Source organism: Suricata suricatta, chromosome 5 (genome assembly GCF_006229205.1).
Source record: "Suricata suricatta isolate VVHF042 chromosome 5, meerkat_22Aug2017_6uvM2_HiC, whole genome shotgun sequence".
Taxonomy (NCBI): domain Eukaryota; kingdom Metazoa; phylum Chordata; class Mammalia; order Carnivora; family Herpestidae; genus Suricata; species Suricata suricatta.
The window spans coordinates 108,111,145-108,130,650 of record NC_043704.1 but is presented as its reverse complement, the minus strand read 5'-3'; the positions used below and the strand labels follow the sequence as shown (position 1 = coordinate 108,130,650).

General features: G+C 42.5%; 2 protein-coding genes and 1 long non-coding RNA gene across 5 annotated transcripts in view; 1 reads left to right on the top strand and 2 right to left on the bottom strand.

The window, feature by feature from the left end:
- ARHGEF26 (Rho guanine nucleotide exchange factor 26) overlaps positions 1 to 12,127 on the top strand; it is a 116,207-nt gene extending 104,080 nt beyond the window's left edge. For both annotated transcript variants that reach the window (XM_029940022.1, XM_029940021.1), the window contains exons 13-15: positions 7,731 to 7,798; positions 9,073 to 9,177; positions 9,933 to 12,127. In XM_029940022.1, the coding sequence (XP_029795882.1) occupies positions 7,731 to 7,798; positions 9,073 to 9,177; positions 9,933 to 10,075 (316 nt within the window). In that variant the 3' untranslated portion in view covers positions 10,076 to 12,127. The remainder of the gene's footprint in view (positions 1 to 7,730; positions 7,799 to 9,072; positions 9,178 to 9,932) is intronic.
- On the bottom strand, positions 763 to 5,700 carry LOC115292109. 2 transcript variants are annotated; one of them, XR_003908810.1, is made up of 3 exons: positions 5,630 to 5,700; positions 4,014 to 4,155; positions 763 to 1,400 (listed from the first exon to the last, which is right to left on the bottom strand). It is a non-coding gene; the product is annotated as an uncharacterized LOC115292109 (long non-coding RNA). The 2 variants fall into 2 exon arrangements; XR_003908809.1 differs by lacking the exons at positions 4,014 to 4,155; positions 5,630 to 5,700 and adding an exon at positions 2,791 to 2,942.
- Positions 12,128 to 16,112: 3,985 nt separating the features above from the next.
- The window catches only part of DHX36 (DEAH-box helicase 36), a 49,136-nt gene continuing 45,742 nt past the window's right edge, over positions 16,113 to 19,506 (bottom strand). The window contains exon 25 of the mRNA XM_029940020.1: positions 16,113 to 19,452. Within this exon, the coding sequence (XP_029795880.1) occupies positions 19,267 to 19,452 (186 nt within the window). The 3' untranslated portion in view covers positions 16,113 to 19,266. The remainder of the gene's footprint in view (positions 19,453 to 19,506) is intronic.

Here is a 19,506-nt window from a genome sequence, read left to right as displayed (position 1 = left end):
TTCTTTGAAAAACTGCCGTCAACAGATCACGTGGGGATATACAGAATGTAAAATCAGCAGGAGGGGTGTAGCTGTTCGACACAACAGTTCAGTCATTGAAACGGTGAAATTTTAGAACAGATCAATAGCTCTGATTACATAAAGAATGTAGAAAAGCTCCCCAAAAGGAAATGGGGTAAACACTGAGCATCTGGGATGTGCCAATGGAGCCAGCCACAGAACACGAGGAAGGGACCCACAGGGGTTTCTAGAGAAGGAGAAAACTTCTGAGCAGAAGTCAAGGGACCATCCATCTTGGTTTCCCCCCGATCAGGATTATGTCTGTTGTTCTGGCTCAACTAAGAATAACACCCTCTTTGACTCTCAAAGGTCTTGCTTAGAAAGTAAAATATGTGGTGAACCTAATTACTGGTCTGTACTCCACCTCCCTCATTTTTTCTCCCACATGTAAAATGAGACAAAGGTGATGTGATTTGCCTGAGGTCACACAGGAAGTGAGTTGTTGCCAACGCTGGGACTAGACCCTGACCCCACTGAATCTAGTGTTCTTTCTGGTGACAGATTTGAATCTTCCTACTGAGATGCCACCAGTCAGTAGATTGGTCCATCCCTACCTTGCCATTCGGCCCTATTGTATATCTGGAAGGGAAACTCCAGGAAGCCACTTCCTATTAAGTGTGAGAAACTATTACGATGCAAATTGTATTCGTAGGTCCATAGACTCTAAAAAGGAAAAACATGGGCGGAAACTCAGATGGTAAATTTAGGGCATCATATTGTTTGAAATATAATAAAGTACTGAATAGTTGGTGCAGGAAGACTTCTCTGAGGTGACATGTGAACCCTGAGTGACGAGGAGTCAACCTGTGGGAAAATGCAGGGCCAGAATGTTCTAAGCAAAGGAAACAGCATGTGCAAAACTTCTAAGGAAACGAGTTTGATGTTGTCAGACTTGGCTTGAACACTGTGAAAATAGATCAGAATAAACGAAGGAGAGAGTGGGTGGTCAGGAGGCCGGCAGAGGCCAGATCATTTCAGAGCAGAGCTATTCCAGTGTGGTCCGTGGGCCATCAGTCCTCAAACCATAGCCGCCTGAGTAGGAGGGGAAGGAGTTGAAAACTTAAAGCATTTTGACATTTCTGCAGCATCAAAGTATGTGATTATTTTAACAGTCGCTCATTTTTGTTGTATTTCTAAGAACAGTTGGTCCACAATGGAGTAGGGGGTTGAGCGGCGGTGAAGACTGGCTCTTCACCACACATCTTTTGAGAAGCAAACATCCAGAGCCTTATAAATCATGGCGGGGAGTTCCCCGGAAGACTGGAATGGAGGCAGAAGAGAGCAAATAGGGTCCTCCTGCAGGAGTCAAGGGCAGTCCTGGCCGTGGCTTCGGCTGTGGTCTGAGAGGAGAGAGAGAAACACGGAATTTCAGAGGCAGAGAATCGGATGGATTTATGGGTTGGATGAGTTGGGGTGGCCGTGAGTGAGGGAGGAATTGATGGTGCTTTGGATCTTAGGCTTGAGCAGCTAGTACCATATGTTAAGTTGCTCCTTAGGGGTCTTCGTTATGGCTTCTTCCTCTGCGTCCCTGTCCCTGTCCCTGTGAAGGGTGTTCCACCGAAAGATGAGCACTGGCTTCCTGCTTACCCCATCCCGCAGTCGTCCCTCCTTTTCCTCCAGTGTCCTTTCATTTTGTTGACGGTTCAGCTCATTCACTGTAACTCCCTTTTTGAGATTTTTCTTCACCTGTTACCTATACTCTCTTGGCTTTCCTTCCATTTCTAACCTTTCCTATTTGCTCTCCCATCAGAAATGCAGCCTACCTGAGCCAGTCAGCTACCCACTCCTTTCCCTAAACACACATTTCTGTAAGGGGTACCACTGGTGCCATTTCGAGTTGATCCAGTCTGGAGACTGGTGTCATTGGTGATATTTTCAGGTCTGAACGGATCTATCAGCTGCCAGTCCTTCCTGTACAAAAGTCCACTGCATCTTCCCACATTTCCATCCCACTGCCTCCTCTGAGGACAACCTAGGCATCGCTTCTCTTTGGAGCCTAGTAGTGGTAGTGTCCTAACCATTTTCCTTCTCTGCAGTGAGTTTTGCACGGTTTTATTACTAATCCCTACACTCAGCTCTGGCTCTGTCTCACTTTTGTCCATGGCAAGTTCCCAATACATATTTTTCGGACTGACCCACAATTAATATAATTAGCTATTCTACCTCTAAGGCAGGTAGAATGACTAGAACCCACGCATAGTGAAATACGGCTTCCCTGTCAGTCTGTCTAGTCACTGTCTTTTTTGTGCAGCTGGGGGGCAGGTTTTCTCTAAATTCCACTTGTTTTTCAACATTTGGCATTAAGGATGTGGTTAAAATTTTTTAGGATGTACATCTAAGCCATGTATGTATACAGTGTTATCTGCCCATTCCAGATCTTCAGTCACATTGCTAATGAGACAGTAGTCTGTGGAGAGTATAGAAGCTTATCTTTTATAAAAGGACAAAGGACGAGTATGTTACCACTGTCATTCTTCTCCCTCTGGGCCTTCCTAGAGGAATGTGGGGCCGGAGAGCCCCCTTTGTCTGCCTTCATTAAGAGGAAGCGCACACAGCTGCTGCTGGCACAGACCAGAGGCTGCAGCAAGTGGCGTCCTTGGCTTCCTGGGTTGACAGTGGAATGTGAATGGCATTTGGGCCCAGTGTATGCAGGGGTGAGACATCAGGATGTGCTCAGGGACAAACACAGGTTTTCTTTCCCCATTGTATTGAGCTATAAAATATAATCACCTTGAACCACAATCCAAGATCCTTCTCAAGATTTCTCCCTCAATGAAAGAACTGGAAGCCTCGTGAATGTGGTTGGTCCTGTCAGCCATCCAGACAACCAATTCCTGGGCCTCCTGATAAAGGGACATTGTTTGCCAGGGAGTCTGCGCCCTTCCTGCTTCTGTTAATGATTTAATTAGCAAGAGGAAGTCAATGGGATGGAATAAAATTGTAAATAGTATGTCTGACATGCTCTTATACTTCATCCTCTAAAAAAATATAATCCACAATGGATGGTAATTTATGGGGAAAGATGTACTTATAGGTTGTAGTAAATTTCCCTCATTGCATCTGGAATCCACAACCCGGAATGGTCTCTTACACCGCTCAGTGCCCGTCAAAGCACTTGAACTTCTGTGATCACCCTCACCAACCCCAGTTCACCAGGAGGGCAGGGGACGATACCGGTCTCATCATCAAGGAAACCTATCACTGACCCACTTTTGGTTATTCCAGGATTCCAGGCCAGACTAGCCTCCTGAGCTATGTGATATGATAAACAAGAAATAATTGGCTTCATTACATAACATGTCACAAAATCTGATTTTTAGAACTCTCTTAGCAGGCTAAGGGAATTGCTTTGCTTAGATTTTTTAAATTAGGTAAGTTGAACATGTGTCCAGCTTTGTAAGATTTTGATGCACAGCATTCATGATGACTTTTTACCCTGTGGGTTTTTTTTCATGGATCAGAATTCATCCGGTTGAACTTAGTGTGTAAGGGAACGAACAAAAACAACCATCCGTACAAACCTACTCTTTACAAAGGCTTGAAGGCACCCTCCAGAGGCCGCGGGGGTAGGAGTTTCAAAAGGATCCGTAGGTAAATCTGTAGACTGTGACGAGGAACACAAAAGGTACCTGGCCAGCTGCCACTATGAGAGGGACACAGAGAAGGTTCAGCAGCCCCGTCTGTTCCGTAGCCCTGCCTCTTTGTTTCAAAGCCTACTTGCCCCCTTTCTCAGTATGTATCTGTCTTTTCTAGCAGATGCCTGGCATTCAATGAGAAGTCCAGCTTTGTGTCTTCGATCTTTGTGCAATTAAGTTTCAGCCTACTGTGCTTAATTAATTGTGTGAGAGGCAGGCCATGGTGCTACTGCAGCCAACTCCTGAGTAGGGAACTGTAGGAGCTTAATTTTATGCCATGCATGAAGAACACGGGGCTTACGAAAGGACTGTACTTACAGATGTTTACGTGGAATGTCTCTTCTCAGTCTTCTTTCTCTCCCTAGGTGCCAGAATGTTCCACCGCAGCCCACTGCGCTCGGTACCTACTGGATTTTGTATGTGTCAGTTTCCTTCCCTCTCTGCTCTTTCACACTGAAGGCTGCGGAGAGCAAGAGACCCTGTTTTATTCAGTTTGCAGTCTCATCCTACCACAGGGCTCCTGCAAAGGCAGGAGGCGCTCAGTGGGTGTTGGTCTAAGGAAGCAGTGGTTGGGCGTCTGGAAGTGGATGTGCCCAGATCCACCTGAGTGGTGTTACTTATTCTCTCATTTTATTTGCACAAAGGGAAAAGTCTGTGAACGGTGTGTGGGGTGGACTGTGAATTCCTGTTGATTGTTACGTATTGTCCCTGGAGAAAATAGCTGTCGGCAAGTGAACCCTGGGCTTGATATCTCAGTTTAATAATGGGTACATCTGTGCCCTGGCTTTTCTTGTTCTCAGAGCTCCCCCGTATACTGAGGGAGCCTCCTCCCTGCTTTAGGGATGCAGTGCTTTCTGCGGCATAGTGGGAAGCTGCGCCTTGGCAGGGCTTTCGGAGGCCCCGGGGAACGCTGTGCGGTTTTGACGGCATGTAAGAGGGGGTGGGCCTGGTTCTATTGAAGCCATTTCAAGAAGCGGCTCCTTTCAGCGAGGGCTGAACACAAGGAGTGTCTTGTTCTGTCCTCTCGAGTCTCTGTGAGGGGCCGCCGGGTCTGAGGGATGCCATTAGCATCCAGGCAGCATGCCACACAAGTGAAAGGTTTCATCTGGATTTCTGGAAACTGTCTGCAGGGTCAGGCCGTCGCCGAAACTGGCCACTCGGTGCCAGAGGCGGGCTGTGCCCGGGAGTCTAGCATGAAGGGCTGTGGACGGGAGTCAGGGCCGTGTGACGATGCACGGCAGGGCACAGAGGAGGCTGACTTGTTTGGAAATGGCGTACAGACGCACATGGGTCATTTTGGGGGTCTCTTGGTAACAGTTTTTCCATCTGTACAATATTATTTAGTTTTCAGTTGCCTTTCTACTTTGGAAATTCCAGTTGATCCTGAGTAAAAAATAGACCTTCTATTTGACAGAGAGGTGATATCAAAGATTTAAGTGTTGGATTAAGATTTTAAAGAAGGCTGTGCTTTATAAAATACTTGTTCCTTAGAAAACCACCCTGAAGCCCTCTGTGTCCTACATATATATATGTATATATATGTGTATATATATATATTTTTTTAAAAGCAAGCTGTATCACTAGTTTCTACACAAATTGTGCACATTACTACTTGATTCACCAGTTTGATTAGGGCCCAGCTTCATTTTCTTAAATAAGTCTGTCCCACCCTTCATGACCTCATTCATTAATTTAAAAAAAATTTTTTTTTTAACATTTATTCATTTTTGAGAGACAGAGACAGTGTGTGAGTGGGGGAGGGGCAGAAAGAGAGAGAGACACACAGAATCCAAGGCAGGCTCCAGGCTCCGAGCTATGAGATCATGACCTGAGCCAAAGTCGGACACTCAACTGACTGAGCCACCTAGGCGCCCCTTCCCTCATTACTCTGAGAGCACCTGCTAGGGAGCACCACCTTTTAGATCCCAGATTACCTGGTTTATTTTCTGACTCTACCGTGTCTCTGAGCAAGTGATTAACACTCCAAACTTCATCTTTGTCCGCTAGAGGAAAAAAAAAAGGAAAAGAATAATGATAATATTTAATTTCCAAGATTATTGTAAAGACTAAATTAGACGGTACTCACCAAATACAAAAAAGTACCACAGCTGACACATAAGTGCTCTAGAACTTTTTAGAACAAGATCCAACACCTGCCCTCCTGAAGTGTATGGCCTAGTAGGAGAAATAGGTCGCTAAATGAAGGTCAGTGTGTGATGAGGGGTCATGATGATCCGGTTGACAGATGTTTATAGGCCTCGGTCATGTTCTGGGATACGGCAGTGAACTGGATGGACAAGATGGCTGCCTTCCCGAGGCTCACAGCCGGCCAGCGATGCGATAGGGCTGAGCAGAGAAGTGCGCGGGAGCAGGGTTGACAAACTGGATGGAGATGGAGGTGTGGGCTCCTGCGGTACTATAGGGTTCCATGATAAAGTACAAGACAGGTAAAATGAGTTTCTGGTGGTGGCTCCCCTTGTGGGAGCATGTCACTGGGAAAGGGACACAGGTGTTGGGTGCATTCCGTATGTACTCACAGATCTGTATACACGTGAGATTAGCGCATTGTTTTATGTATACTCTTCATTAATGAGCAGTGAGCATGAGGGGTGGAAACAGAGGTTCTGCTTGAGAGTGGGAACAGGCAGGAAAGGGTGGGGAGCCCTATGGCGTGCCTGAGGCCCGCATGTAGTCTGCTCTGCCCGGGTGGAAGGATGTCTGAGGGGTGGTGAAGATGAGGCAATGGTAAGAAGCCTCTTTAGGTATAGACTGTCAAGGAGAAAAACATTTTTTTCAAGCATTGGGCATAAAGACATCCCTTCTTAAATTTTTTTTGTTTTACTTTTTTTTTTTTTTTTTTTGAGAGAGAGAAAGAAAGACCGCGCAAGCAGGGGAGGGTCAGAGAGAGAGGACGATACAGAATCCGAAGATAGGCTCCGCTCTGAGCTAGATGTCAGCACAGAGCCTGACGCAGGGCACGAACCCACGAAACGTGAGATCATGACCTGAGCCCACTGAGCCACCTAGGTGCCCCCAGGCATTCCTTCTTAAGACAGTAGAGTGTATTTTAAAAACTGACCTTGACTTGTATCACTTGCCTCGGGACCTCCATGCAGTCTTCTTTCTCCTTTAAATGGGCTTTTGGAGGATTACATGAAATACTAGGTGTCCCGTGCTTGTATTGGCCCTGTAGGATGGGTTACTCAGTGCCTCGGAGATTTTAAAGTGTGTGTGAGCCTTCTTTACTTAATTGCAATCCTAATAGGGGACTTTCTGAGGAGAACTGGATTATGGAATAATGCTTATCTGAAACTTCTGATCCTTTAAATAATTGTTTTGTTTCATGTCATGATAGCTTAATATTATATAAAGTCCCAGTTGGTTTTTTCTTTCAACATTTTTTTGGCTGTATTCATTAAGCCATTTTAAGCATTTGCGAACAGTCTAAAAATGTTCAAACAATTTTTATTTCAATAAGTCTCATGTTTGGCAGTATTAGCTGTCTGAGCAACCGCACAACTTTAAATAGGTCAAGTTTCTCATCTTTTCTGAAATGGTTTGAGTGTGGGGAAAGGAGAAGAGAGGTGTAGAGACATTGGTTTACTAGGAGTTTAAATGAAATTCACTTTTTTGAAACGTTAAATATCAGAATGAGTGTACTAAATGTCTTTATGTGATGATGTGTTAGTGTAATCAGCTCTTTATTAAATGGTGGTGTTATATGTAAGATGAATCGCTGGGTTCTACTCCTGAAGCCAAGACTACTCTGTATGTTAATTAACTTGAATTTAAATGGAAAAAAAAGTTAAACTGTTAGATGAGAAATTCTATTTAATCAATGACTAGCCAAATTCATACAGAATCTTTTTAACAGTTGCCTAGTTTTCAGCCTGGATTCTCCAGGCTATCTTTTTTAAATAACTCCTACTCCCCCTGGTTCAAGGCCAGCCCCATACCTCTCTGGGGAGTCTCTCCCTGTTCTCTGGGAATGGCTTTGCATGGACTCTCTCAGTTGGATTTGCCTGTGTGTTGTAGGAGCGAGCGGGCCCGCTGGATCACCGCCCTGGGACACGGTAGCGGGAAGCAGCCTCTGGACCGAACCTGTAAGTACCTGGAGGGCGGGCTGCTCTGGAGTGTAGAGGCGCTCTGCCCCCTGCTGGACGCTGGCTTATTTGTGCTTGCTGGCCACTACACCTGCACCTCACATTCCCTCCTGTGGCGCTACGTCAGCACTGTGTGATCCCTGCTTTGGAGGTCAGGGGGTCTGAATTCAAATCCAAGGTGCAGTTCTTTGTCACATAAACATGGCCAATTGTAGCACAGCCTTCCTGAGCCTGTGCATCTGCAAGTCAGGGGCATTACTGTATACCATGCAGGACTGTTGTCAGAATTGCACCCAGTAACCTATGCTGAAAGCCCTCCCTGTACTGTAAAGCTCTTCGATGTTCAGCAGTTGTTAATGCACCTTTAAGCCTTCTCCATACTGACAGCCTGAATCTAAGCAGAAATGTATTTTTCAACCTTCAAGAAAATTCCGTTACCATTCCTTTTGACCTTATTTATTAAAGTGATAACATTAGAAGGATGCATTTCATTCTTCTAGGGAAGTAGGAACTGATGCAGTAAAGAGTGGTGTTAGGTGCTGAGTAGCCCCTTAACTTTGATGTTATGCTTCTCTGGATGTTTCTAGCTGGAAGGTCACAATGAAAGAACTAGGGCAGTCAAACTGGTTATCTTGGAGCACTCAAAAATCATCGCTTTAGGCTTAGAGCCAGAGCTAAGGCTATTGGTTTAAAAGTTGCCTAGAATCAAGTTTTATATTAAAACAGATTTAGAACTCATGTCAGTCGGTACCAGGTCACTAAAGTAAGTTGTTTTGTTATGATCCAGCATTTTGGGAGCACTCTAAAATATTGACTGACTTCTGGTTGGAGCTTTTATTCCTGAACTTGTTTGGCAGCTTTCCTGCTGGGGGGCTGGGGAAGCACCCTGGGTGGGAGCCGGGAGAATGGGTGGACCACAGATTTTAACTTCAGTTGTGTGGCCTTGCCACATTACCTGAGCTGCCTGCCTCAGTTTTCCCAGTGCACAGTGGCTGTCGTCTGCTCTCTTGTGTGGCATGACCAGTGGCTCCTTATCAAGGCTGTTTTGAGGGGATTCATGCATCATAAAAGGCTTCCCTTGATCCTGAGCTTCTCAAGTTCTAAAGCCCTTAGCCAAATAAGACCATTCCAGGAACAGTTTCTGCTTGATAGAAGCTGAACTTGTTTCTGTCAGTGCTGGCCTGGAATTGCACAGAAAAATGGAGTAAATATGCTGTATTGATTTATGCCTGTTCTGCTACCGGGAGCTCAGGATGTGCCCTTTACCCCCGCAGCACTGACCCAGGTGGAAATCGTTAGATCGTTCACTGCCAAACAGCCAGACGAACTCTCCCTGCAGGTGGCAGACGTGGTTCTCATCTATCAACGGGTCAGCGATGGTGAGTGGGAGTTCTTAGGGGCACTCCTGGTGCAGCCCTCAGGGTGCCATGGAACTGAGGAGTCTCATTTTATTATTAATGCTCACATTTTGTATCACTTTGGCTTGTTCATACGCACCTGCCTTTCCTCTGTCTCTACTATTGCTTTGGTTTATGAATAGAAATGCAGTCACGTGGTGTATTATTCAAAAGGAACCATGAAAAGGTTCCCTTCCTTCCTACTCCTCCAGTGACTGACTTCTCATTTCCAGAGGTTCTTCCTTCCTCAGTTAAGAAAATCACTTTCCTTGGGGCACCTGGGTGGCTCAGTCAGTTAAGCGTCCGGCTTCGGCTCAGGTCATGATCTCATGGTTTGTGGATTCGAGCCCCGTGTCGGGCTCTGTGCTGACTGCTAGCTCGGATTCTGTATCTCCTTCTCTCTCTGATCCTTCCCTGCTCACACTCTCTCTCTCTGTCTTTCAAAAAGAAATAAAAAGCATTAAAAAAAAAAAAAAAGAATCACTTTCCTGCTGCCCCTCCGTATGCACAGCCCACCCCAAGCTCACAGGCTCTTTTCAGCCTTCTCCCTTCAAGACTCCTGATAGTGTCCCACCTCGGCTATGTCACCCATTCCTCCTTGAGGCCCTTCCCGCAGTTCCGCTTTCTCCTCACCTCCCTCATCGGTCATGCACAGGCTGGGGTGCCTGCTCCTCAGAGCCAGGCAGGGTCCAGATTCATCCACTCCTGGCCTCCTCAGACTCTGTTTCTGGTCGCAGGCTGGTATGAGGGGGAACGACTGCGGGACGGAGAGAGAGGCTGGTTTCCCATGGAATGTGCCAAGGAGATAACCTGTCAGGCTACGATCGACAAGAACGTGGAGAGAATGGGACGCTTGCTGGGACTGGAAACCAACGTGTAGCCTCTCGACGGCCTTCCCTTACTGCGAGATTTGCACTGCCTCAACAGGGGGCTGCGTGGTTCTGGGCCGGCTTTGTTGTGAATTTGAACACAGCCTGTTTCATGAAAAGAATGAAAACACTTGCCTTTAAGCTCTCTCAGGAGAACAGCTTCCAGTTGTAGTTCGTTCACGAGGTCCAGCGTATGCACAGCCGTCCCCTTGCAAACTTCCTGAGGGCTGCAGCTAGCTGAGCAGTCCACTTCAGGGACCAGCCTCCCAGCTCCTTCTAGGCTCACCGTTTCCTGGCATGAAAAATGTGTATCAGATGCATATACTAGATGAGGAAAGTGTTCTTTCCTTGCTCTGCCAAGAATGTTACTGTTCCTCTTTTAGCATTTCCTTTAAATGGTTTTCCCAGTATTAGCAAGAGCTGTTCTTAAAGAATGCCCAGTTTTGTAGATATTTTTTCTGTGTCTTGTATTTTAAATGATTCTAATGGTATGAGGATTTCATAAGGAGCAGGTAGAGCTCAAAAAGTGAGCTGTTGAGTTTTTCTAAACTTCTTCCCAGGAAAGGGAAATTGACACTTGAATTTTTGCCACCTCCTTCCTCCTTAGCAGAGAAACTTAGATTTTCTTTTTCTATCCATCTCACCCAATATTTGTATAGCCTGATAAAACTCGAGCTACTCTAGTAAGGTAGAATTTAGATGGTTCACCTAAGTGACAAAATCCTGACTATAGGACAGGGGTCATACTTTATTTAATATTCCCAAAGGAGCTGATAAACTGACATGAGGCTGCTTTGCCTTTAAAAATTTTGCTTTGATAATTTCTTTAATATTTTTGACTGTTCCTACTCCTGGTTCCAGACAGGCAATTGGCTGAAATACAGTCTCAAGGAAGATAAAATTTAGGCCTCACCAAGGTATCAAGATGCCAGCCTGACACCTAATTGAAGCATAACATTTTGGTCTTAATGGGAATCTGTTTGATATGTACTAAGGGTCTTGCTTGCTGGATCTGGAGGCTCTCAACTGCGGGTGTCTGCAGAACTTCATTTCTTCCGCTGGTGCAAGGAGAGAGAAAGATCGTTTTAATAGTATATTTCATAGACAGGGAGTGAGTGAGGGTTTGGAAGATGGAGAGAGGGGAAAGTAATTTTTACTGGCAGCTATGTTCTGCTCTACTCCATTTTCTTCCGCAAAGGGACAAAGGCTGGCAAAGGGTACATTATTCAAGGACTCAGATCTGTGTGTGACATGTCACAGCTATGCCTGCCAACCAGGTACCCAAATCGTGAGTGAAGTTGGTAAAGCAGAGGCCCAGTGTGGGAGCCCAGTGTGCTTGGCTCACCCCCTGCGTCTTGCCAACTCCACAGTGAGCCAGCGCGGTGCACCGGGGCCTTCTCATCCCTGGTTCACTCTCCTTTACTTACGCATACAGTTCTGGGGGGTAAGAGACATGCCAGGCCCTGAGTTCCTTGAGGTCGGGCCAGTGAAGTGATACCAGTGGGCCACAGCAAGAGATGTCTCCAGGTTGGTAAACAAAGGCATTGGTCGTCTCTTTCAGGTCACAGACCTGTTAGGAGAGGTTAAAAAGTTGTGATCTAATTTCATGTGATCTTTGAATTTAGGAAGGAAGGTAAATCCATTGCTTGCAAAGGGGATCATTTTGTATGAGTTTTGCTAATATCCATTTGAAGCTATAAAGCAACTGTAGGAATCCTGTGAATTAATTTGTAAGTAGAGATGTTAAAGTCTTGGAAGTATGTGCATTTTATAAATCAAAGCCTTACTTAGCAAGCAGTTCGTACTGTTATTAGAATGTTATACAGCAGGTATTTAACATTCACAATGTTTAATTTCAACAGTGAGTTGTAATTTTTACATGACACAGTACTGTTTTCAAACCTAATTCAGTTTCTATGAACAGCTTCTTGGACTTGTATGAGGACTTCATTCAATGACCTGTGGAGAACCATACTCATTTTTGTCCCAATGAATTGATATTGCTTGTATACTTTTGGTGACATAAGTGAATTTATAAAGATTTTGTATATACTTGTTCTTTAGTACTTGCGTGATTTAATTCACTATAGGATGTATCAAGTATATAATTTACTGAATTTTGGGTCCAATCAGAGCTCTACTCAGAAGGTGCCTGTAGCTAACACTCGAGGCGACTGATCTTTCCTTGTTGGGTGTATGTTGCCATCAGCTGTCCCAGAAGGCTGGGGCATTTTTAAAAGCTGGGCCATGATGTTCTTAGTTTCCACAAAACTGTATGACTGAACAGCCTATCTTAAATAGTCTGTGGTTTTCTGTTCCATCCTACTCATTCTGGCCACCCAGTATCCAAACCTTGGTGCTTATGAAATTTCACCACTTTGTGAATCTTGGTGGAAGGCAAAGACAGACTCTTATATTTTCTTTTACTGAATACAGATTGCCACACCCATGTATTATCTGGGGAGCGGGGGAGGTGTTCTGTAGTAAGAAGGCCAGTATGGGTGGTAGGGTCTGTGCTTAGTCTCAGTCCCACTAGGCTGACATCAAAGTGTTGGCTGGCTGCTCTATCAGCCAGAGCTTGGTATCTTTCATGCTCATACCTGTGGTTGGCAGAATTCAGTTTCTTGGGAGTTGTATAACCAAGAACCCTAATTTTTTGCTGGCTGCCAGGGGTGGGGGTGCTCACAGCTTCTTGGACCTGTTCATATTCCTCGCCGTGAGTTCCTTCATCTTCAAGACAGCTGTAGCTTGTTTAATCTCTCACATTTGGAATCTGACTCCATCTCATGCTACGATGCGAAGAAAACTCTGCTTTTAAGGAACTCATGTAATTATATTAGACATACAACAGGATAATCACCCTTATGATGAACTCAGAATCAACTGATTTGGTACCTTAATTAGAGGCACAAAATTCCTTTGCCCGTGTCACATCACATAACCACAGATCTAACACATGGGGGAGGGGGCAGGGATAATGAGGATCATCTTCACGTTGTCTACACCACCACTTGTCAACCTTAAAACGCTAATTAGTTTCCCTGTATCTGCTACTTAGTCATATGCAGCCACATGGTAGGAAACACCAATGAAAGGCATCTCTTTGATTTTTCCTCAAGCCAGTGATGGAAAAGGCAAGAGATGGGTGTGCCTTCTCTGGAACTAGCAAGATCCATTCCCCTCTTTCTCTCTCCTCCATCCCACATTACTGCTGCGTCTTCCCTGGACTTTAGAAAGAGCAGAGGCAGAGCTCCTTGGGGGGCCAGAGTGCTAAATAATGCAGAGGCTGAATAATCACCCTTGGGCATTACATCTCCAAAGGACTTGTTCTGGAGTGAGGATATGGAACTAGGAGGCATGCACAACTTTGCTCGTTGGGCTTCTAGCACACTGAGCTCCTGACAAAAGGAAGTTAAGCCTTACTTTGGAGGAAGCTAGTATCTTACTTCTCAGTTATTTCCAAAAACAAGTTCTCAAAAGGTTCAAATAAGCAAACATTTGGAGACACAGCATCAATGATACAGAAAAAAGACTGATTCTGGACAGTGAAATCATTAGATACATAGAACAATTATAATCACCATTTTTATAGAGATAAATCTCAGCCAAACTTTAAAACGCAGGACAGTATGAACAACTGTAAGAAGCAAAAGAAAAAAAGAAACACTAGAAATTACAGAACTAGTTTTAACAGATTAGTTGGTGAACTGGAAGAGAGCCTAAGAGAAACACCCACAAAGCATGTAGAGAAGACAGAGGGAAAACGCAGAGGTTCAACGGGAGTCCCAGATGAGAGCGGAGAGGGAGGGAGCATTGGCAAGCGGACAGTACCTTTACGACCTGCTCTGGTCACAGGACTTAGGCTGTCCCCAGGGAGAAGTGGCCTTGGGTAAAGTGACTCCCGTCAGGTCAGCTGAGGACAATTCCTGTAGAGGGCTGAAGGGTGAAGGCAGTTACCTGACAGCACTTGCCACGGCTAAGGGAACAGTCCTTCAGTCCGGAGGGAGTATCGGGGCAGAACATCCCAATATTCACACTACGTGTAGCCATGTCAACATTACGCAGAACAGTCTTCAAGATAAAAGGTTGGACTAGGAATAGAGAGAGTCTAGATAATAATGGAAGTTTTACTGAACCAGGAAGATAAAACAATTCCATACATATTTTCTCCCAAATCATGTGGTATCATTATATAGAAAACAAAATTTGGGAGAAATGTAAGAAATTAACCCAAAATCATAGCTTGTAACTCTTCATTTGCTACACAAAAATAAAACTGTAGGAGATAAAAGATCAATGGAAGTGTGGAAGGTCTTAACGATAATTTAAAAGTTAAGAGGCATATGCAGAACACCACAACTATCTAAGCATATAAGTTCTTTTTAAGAACACAGAGTATTAAAGTATTGGATCATTTCCTGGGTCATAAAGCAAGTCTCAACAAATTTTAAAGGACTTAAATTATAGAGTTCTAGGATTACATGGGTTAAAAATCAGTAACAAAAATAAATAACCACTTACTTGGAAACTTAGACTTAAATGTAAAACACAAAGCTGGAAACCTCTTAGAAAGTAACACAAAATCTAGGTGGTCTTGGGTTTGGCAATGACTTTTTGACAAGCACCAAAAGCAGGATCCATGAAGACAAAAAAAAATGAAACTGAACTTTGTTAAAACAAAAAAATACCTGCTCTGTGATAGAAGAAAAAATAATCCAGAGTAGGAGGAAGTCCTACTAAATACAGATCTGATAAAGCAGTGACATCCAGAATACGCAAAGAACTCCTAAATCTCCACAATTAGAAAACAACTCAATAGGGGAGCCTAACTGGCTCAGTTGGGAGGTCATGTGACTCTTGATATTAGGGGCTTGGGCTTGAGCCCCCACAGTGGGTTGATTAATCTTTAGTATCTTTAAAAACAACTCAATTAAAAAATGGGTTCTTTGAAAAGATGAATACAACTCATGCACCTTTTAGCAAGACTCAAAATAAAAAATAATAAATTACCAGTGTCGAGAATGAAAGGGGAGATTATAGATCCTGAGACATTAAAAGGATAAGAGGATATTTAAACAACTTGAGGCTCATAAATTCAACAACTTAGATAAAATGGGCCAATTAACGGAAAACCACAAACTACCAAACTCTAAACAGTCCCATAAGTACTAAATAGAATTTGTCTAAAAACTTCTGAAAAAGAAATGTCTCTGTTTCAGTGGAGAATTTTTTTATTTATAATCTTACTTCTTTATTCTGAGAAAGAGGCAGATAGGCAGAGAAAGAGGGAGAGAATCCCAAGCAGGCTCCATGCTGTCAGTGAACTCAATGTGGGGCTCAAACTCACAAACTGGGAGATCATGACCTGAGCTGAAACCAAGAATCACTTAACCAATGGAGCCACTCAAAGGCCCCCTCATGGAATTCTTACAAACATTTAAAGAATTAACACCAATTCTATATAAACCTCATCCAGAAATTGGAAGAGTAGGACTTCCCAGCTCCTATAAAGGCCAGCATTACCCCACAAAAAGGAAACTATAGATTGATATCCCTAATCATTATAGAAATAAATGCAAATTAAAACCACAATGATATAGGACTCCACATCCACTGAAGGCTAACATTAAACACTAAATAACTAAAAATACCAAGTACTAGCAAGGATCTGAAACACTCAGAACCCCTCATATATTGCAGGTGGGAATGGAAAACAGCACACCCACTTTGGAAATCAATTTGGCAGTTTCTTACAGAGCTAAACACACTTACCATATGATACAACAGTCTTAACCATAGGTATCTTCCCAGGAGAAATGAAAACGTTTATCCACACAGACTTGTATTCACATGTTCATGCAAGTTTTATTTATAATTAAAAAAAAAAAATAACTGAAAGGTCCATCAACTAGTCAACAAATAAACTATGGTATAACCATACAAGGCAATACAATTAAACAATAAAAAAGGAACAAATTACTGATACATGCAACAACACGAATATCTCAGAAGCATTATGTTAAGTAAAAGAAACTGGACACAAAAGACTAAATACGATTTTCCATTTATTGGAAATTCTAGAAAAGGCAAAGCTAGTCACAAATAATGGGTCAGTGGTTGTCAATGGGTAGGAGTGGAGACAGGGGATTGACTGACTGCAAAGGGAACAACGGAAACAGGTGATGGGAATGTTCTATATCAGGATTATGGTGGGAGGCATTACATGACTTTATACATTGACAATATTTATGGAATTATACACTTAAATTGGCAAATTTTATATATAAAATAATTCCTTAAAGCTTAAAAAAAGCATGGAAATACATCAAAAGGTAACAGTGGTAACATGCTTTTCTTCATATATTCAATTCCCAAATATTCTACAAGTAAAGGCATACTGTCTTAAAATCAGGATAAAAATATCATTTAAAAACAATTAGCATATTATGATTATACCACATGATTACAATTACTTAAAAATAAATACAAACAGAGAGCTAGAAGAGTGGAAGAAAATTTACAATTTACTTTGGGTGAAGGGATACTAAAATAAATTCATTCTAAAGCTTTTCGATAATTTCTAGCTTTTAGGGCAGACTTTGTTTTAAAAATACAGGAAAAACAGAAAATCACTTATAATAGGCATAAATGTATCTAGAGCTTTTGCCTAAGTGAATGAATTAGAAGCATTATATGCATTCACTTTTCAAAGATATATTTTAAAGATTATTCAGTGGCTTGTTTTTTTGCCCCATAAGTTTCTGTCTCAGGATTTTTCAAGAGTAATTCTAGGTATTAGTAAGAATCATAAGGCAAATAGATTTTTCTTTTAAATGTGTGATTCTTTAAAACTACTAATTAACTAATAGTACTTAGATCTGGAAATTTTCCACTAATACATTATTTTGAAAACACAAATAGCACCTTCAATCAAGATTTCTATCCTGATCAGCTGTACAGAAGACATAAGTTGAGAGTGATAGTAACTGCTTTAATCTCTTTCAATAGCTCATCTATTTAAACAATTCTTCAGGAACATTTTCCTCATTCATATAGAGATTAAATACTGGTTTGGGAACACGGAACCAATTAACTAATAATCCCTTTTTTAAAAAAAGAGATTCTTTAAATGCTTTCTTCCAAGACCAGTTTGGCCTACTATGAATTTAAACTGGAGAGTAAAAGCAAGAAAAAACACACATATACAAACATAAAAACACTTCAAGAGCAACTGGGACCTAATGGTCACCTTGAATTTAGGGACACCTTGAGTTTAGGGACAAAACCACACTATCGTGATATGACTCACGAATTCAGTAAAACACAGACCACTTTTGGGAGACTAGCCAAGAGACTCGACTTAGGACAGTACATTCAAAACCTTTAGGAAACAAGGCTAGGCTGACATATATCCGCATAAATGGGAGCAGTACCTGAACCAGCGCTGTTACACAGATCACCACAGCATTATCAATAAACCCCAGTCACTGTTCAATACTCTTCCTTTGGTTTCCTTACATTTATTGGAAGGCACAGTAAAATCTGAATTTTTTAGAGTGCAGCAGGATGTTCTTATATTTCTTTGTGCGGTATGTTCAGGACCACTACTTTCACACCTTTTGTCAGACATGTGGGTCAAACTGTTAGATCACAAAAGAAATGGTGGAAACAGAGGTCTCAGCAAACACTCAATGAAAGAGACCATGTGTTTCAGTTAATATGCTTTCTGCCAACTTATACAAAATACGCCACCTAAAAGTGGCTTAACACAATGAAGGGTCTATTATATTAAAATAAGTCCATGTGCAAGGCAAGTCTAGAATTGGATAATTCAGCAGCTCACTAGCATTATCAAGGACTCTGGTGATTCACATCTTTCTGCTGAGCCAACATCATTATCCCCTGGAATCCTAAAACGGCTACAGCAGTGCCAGATCAGATAAGACAATGTCCAAATGAGAAAATCTCCACTAAGTCTACTAAGTGAGGAAAATCATTCTCAGATGCCCTCTTGCAGATCTCTTTTCAGTTACTATTGACAACACAGGTCCACATACTCATGCCTCATCAGTTACTTTTAAGGAGACTAAGATCATACACAACTGGCTTAAGAACAATTCAATTCACCCTTGAGGAAGAGAGTCCAACATCCCTGGGCACAAGGCTACACAGAGGGAGAGCACTTGAACAGTCAGGCAAATGGGCAGGAACAAATGGCTGGTGGACAGCAACCGACAGTCTCTATCACCGTCTGATAAGGCTGAAAATATTAGCCTATCACTAGCCCTAAGTCACACTAGTTTCCATTGGATAAGAGGGTAAAGCAGGATTCAGAACGCAAAAATGAATGTAATATAATGGATTGTTATTAAAAAAAATAAAAACCAGGGACAAATAATAATTAAGATTTAGTGAGTACATTCTACATGCCAGACACTAGTCTATGCACTTTACATTAACATATTTAATCCTCACAATTGTTACCTGTATTTTACAGATAAAGAAAACAGAGAAACCAAGTAACTTGCCCAAGGGAGCTGGTAAGTCACAGCTGAAATTTGAACTTAGGTGGTCAAGTCTAGACTCATGTTCTCAATTGCTACATTATGCTGCACAAGGAAATGTAAAAGGGGTACAAATATATTCTAAAAAATTTTTTAAAAAATCAAATAAGCCAAAGGATAGATGGAGATGTAGAAACCAAGCCAAAAAGTTAGCTGAGATTTATACACTGTACATTTTATTAAATACTAGGCTTTCTTACAAGTTAATTTACCTCTAGTAGCAGTTTTACCTAAAAACGTGGTTGTGTTCAAATTCTTAACTTGACACTACTTTTTGGCTAACCATTCTATTTTTACTAGTTTCTGTAGTCAGTCATATGGGCAGAAAGATTAACTTTTCTTAACAGAACAAAGGCATTTCTCAAGTGGTACAACACTCGATATATGTAAGAGCAGTCCCTCCCAAAGTGTGGACACGACCACAACAGAATATACGATCAGGAAACATATTGCTTTTTATGGTATATTTATAATAGCTACAGATAACATTAAGTCATGCACATTACATCTTTACTACCCACTGAAGGTCTCTACCTTACATATGGAAATTATTCACGTCCCACAGCTTGGCATCTAGCCAAACCTTAAACTATGATGGAAAACGGCTGTCAAGTTTTCAGACCGCCACAGAAAAGTTGTCAGCTGTAACATCCATCCTGGAATCGTGGTGGCAAGTTTCTGGGACTTGCTTTTTCCTGTGTTTTGATCAAGTCTATGATAGCTGACAGTACTGCACAGTCTCTGGATTTAGTGTCCTTCCAATCTACAGGATGGGGACTTTCAATCTTCTCTTGCAGAAGGGTATCTAGTTCCTTTCTTAATTCCTAAGGTTGGAAAAATCACATATGTTCAACAAAGGCAAATATACTATTAAGCAG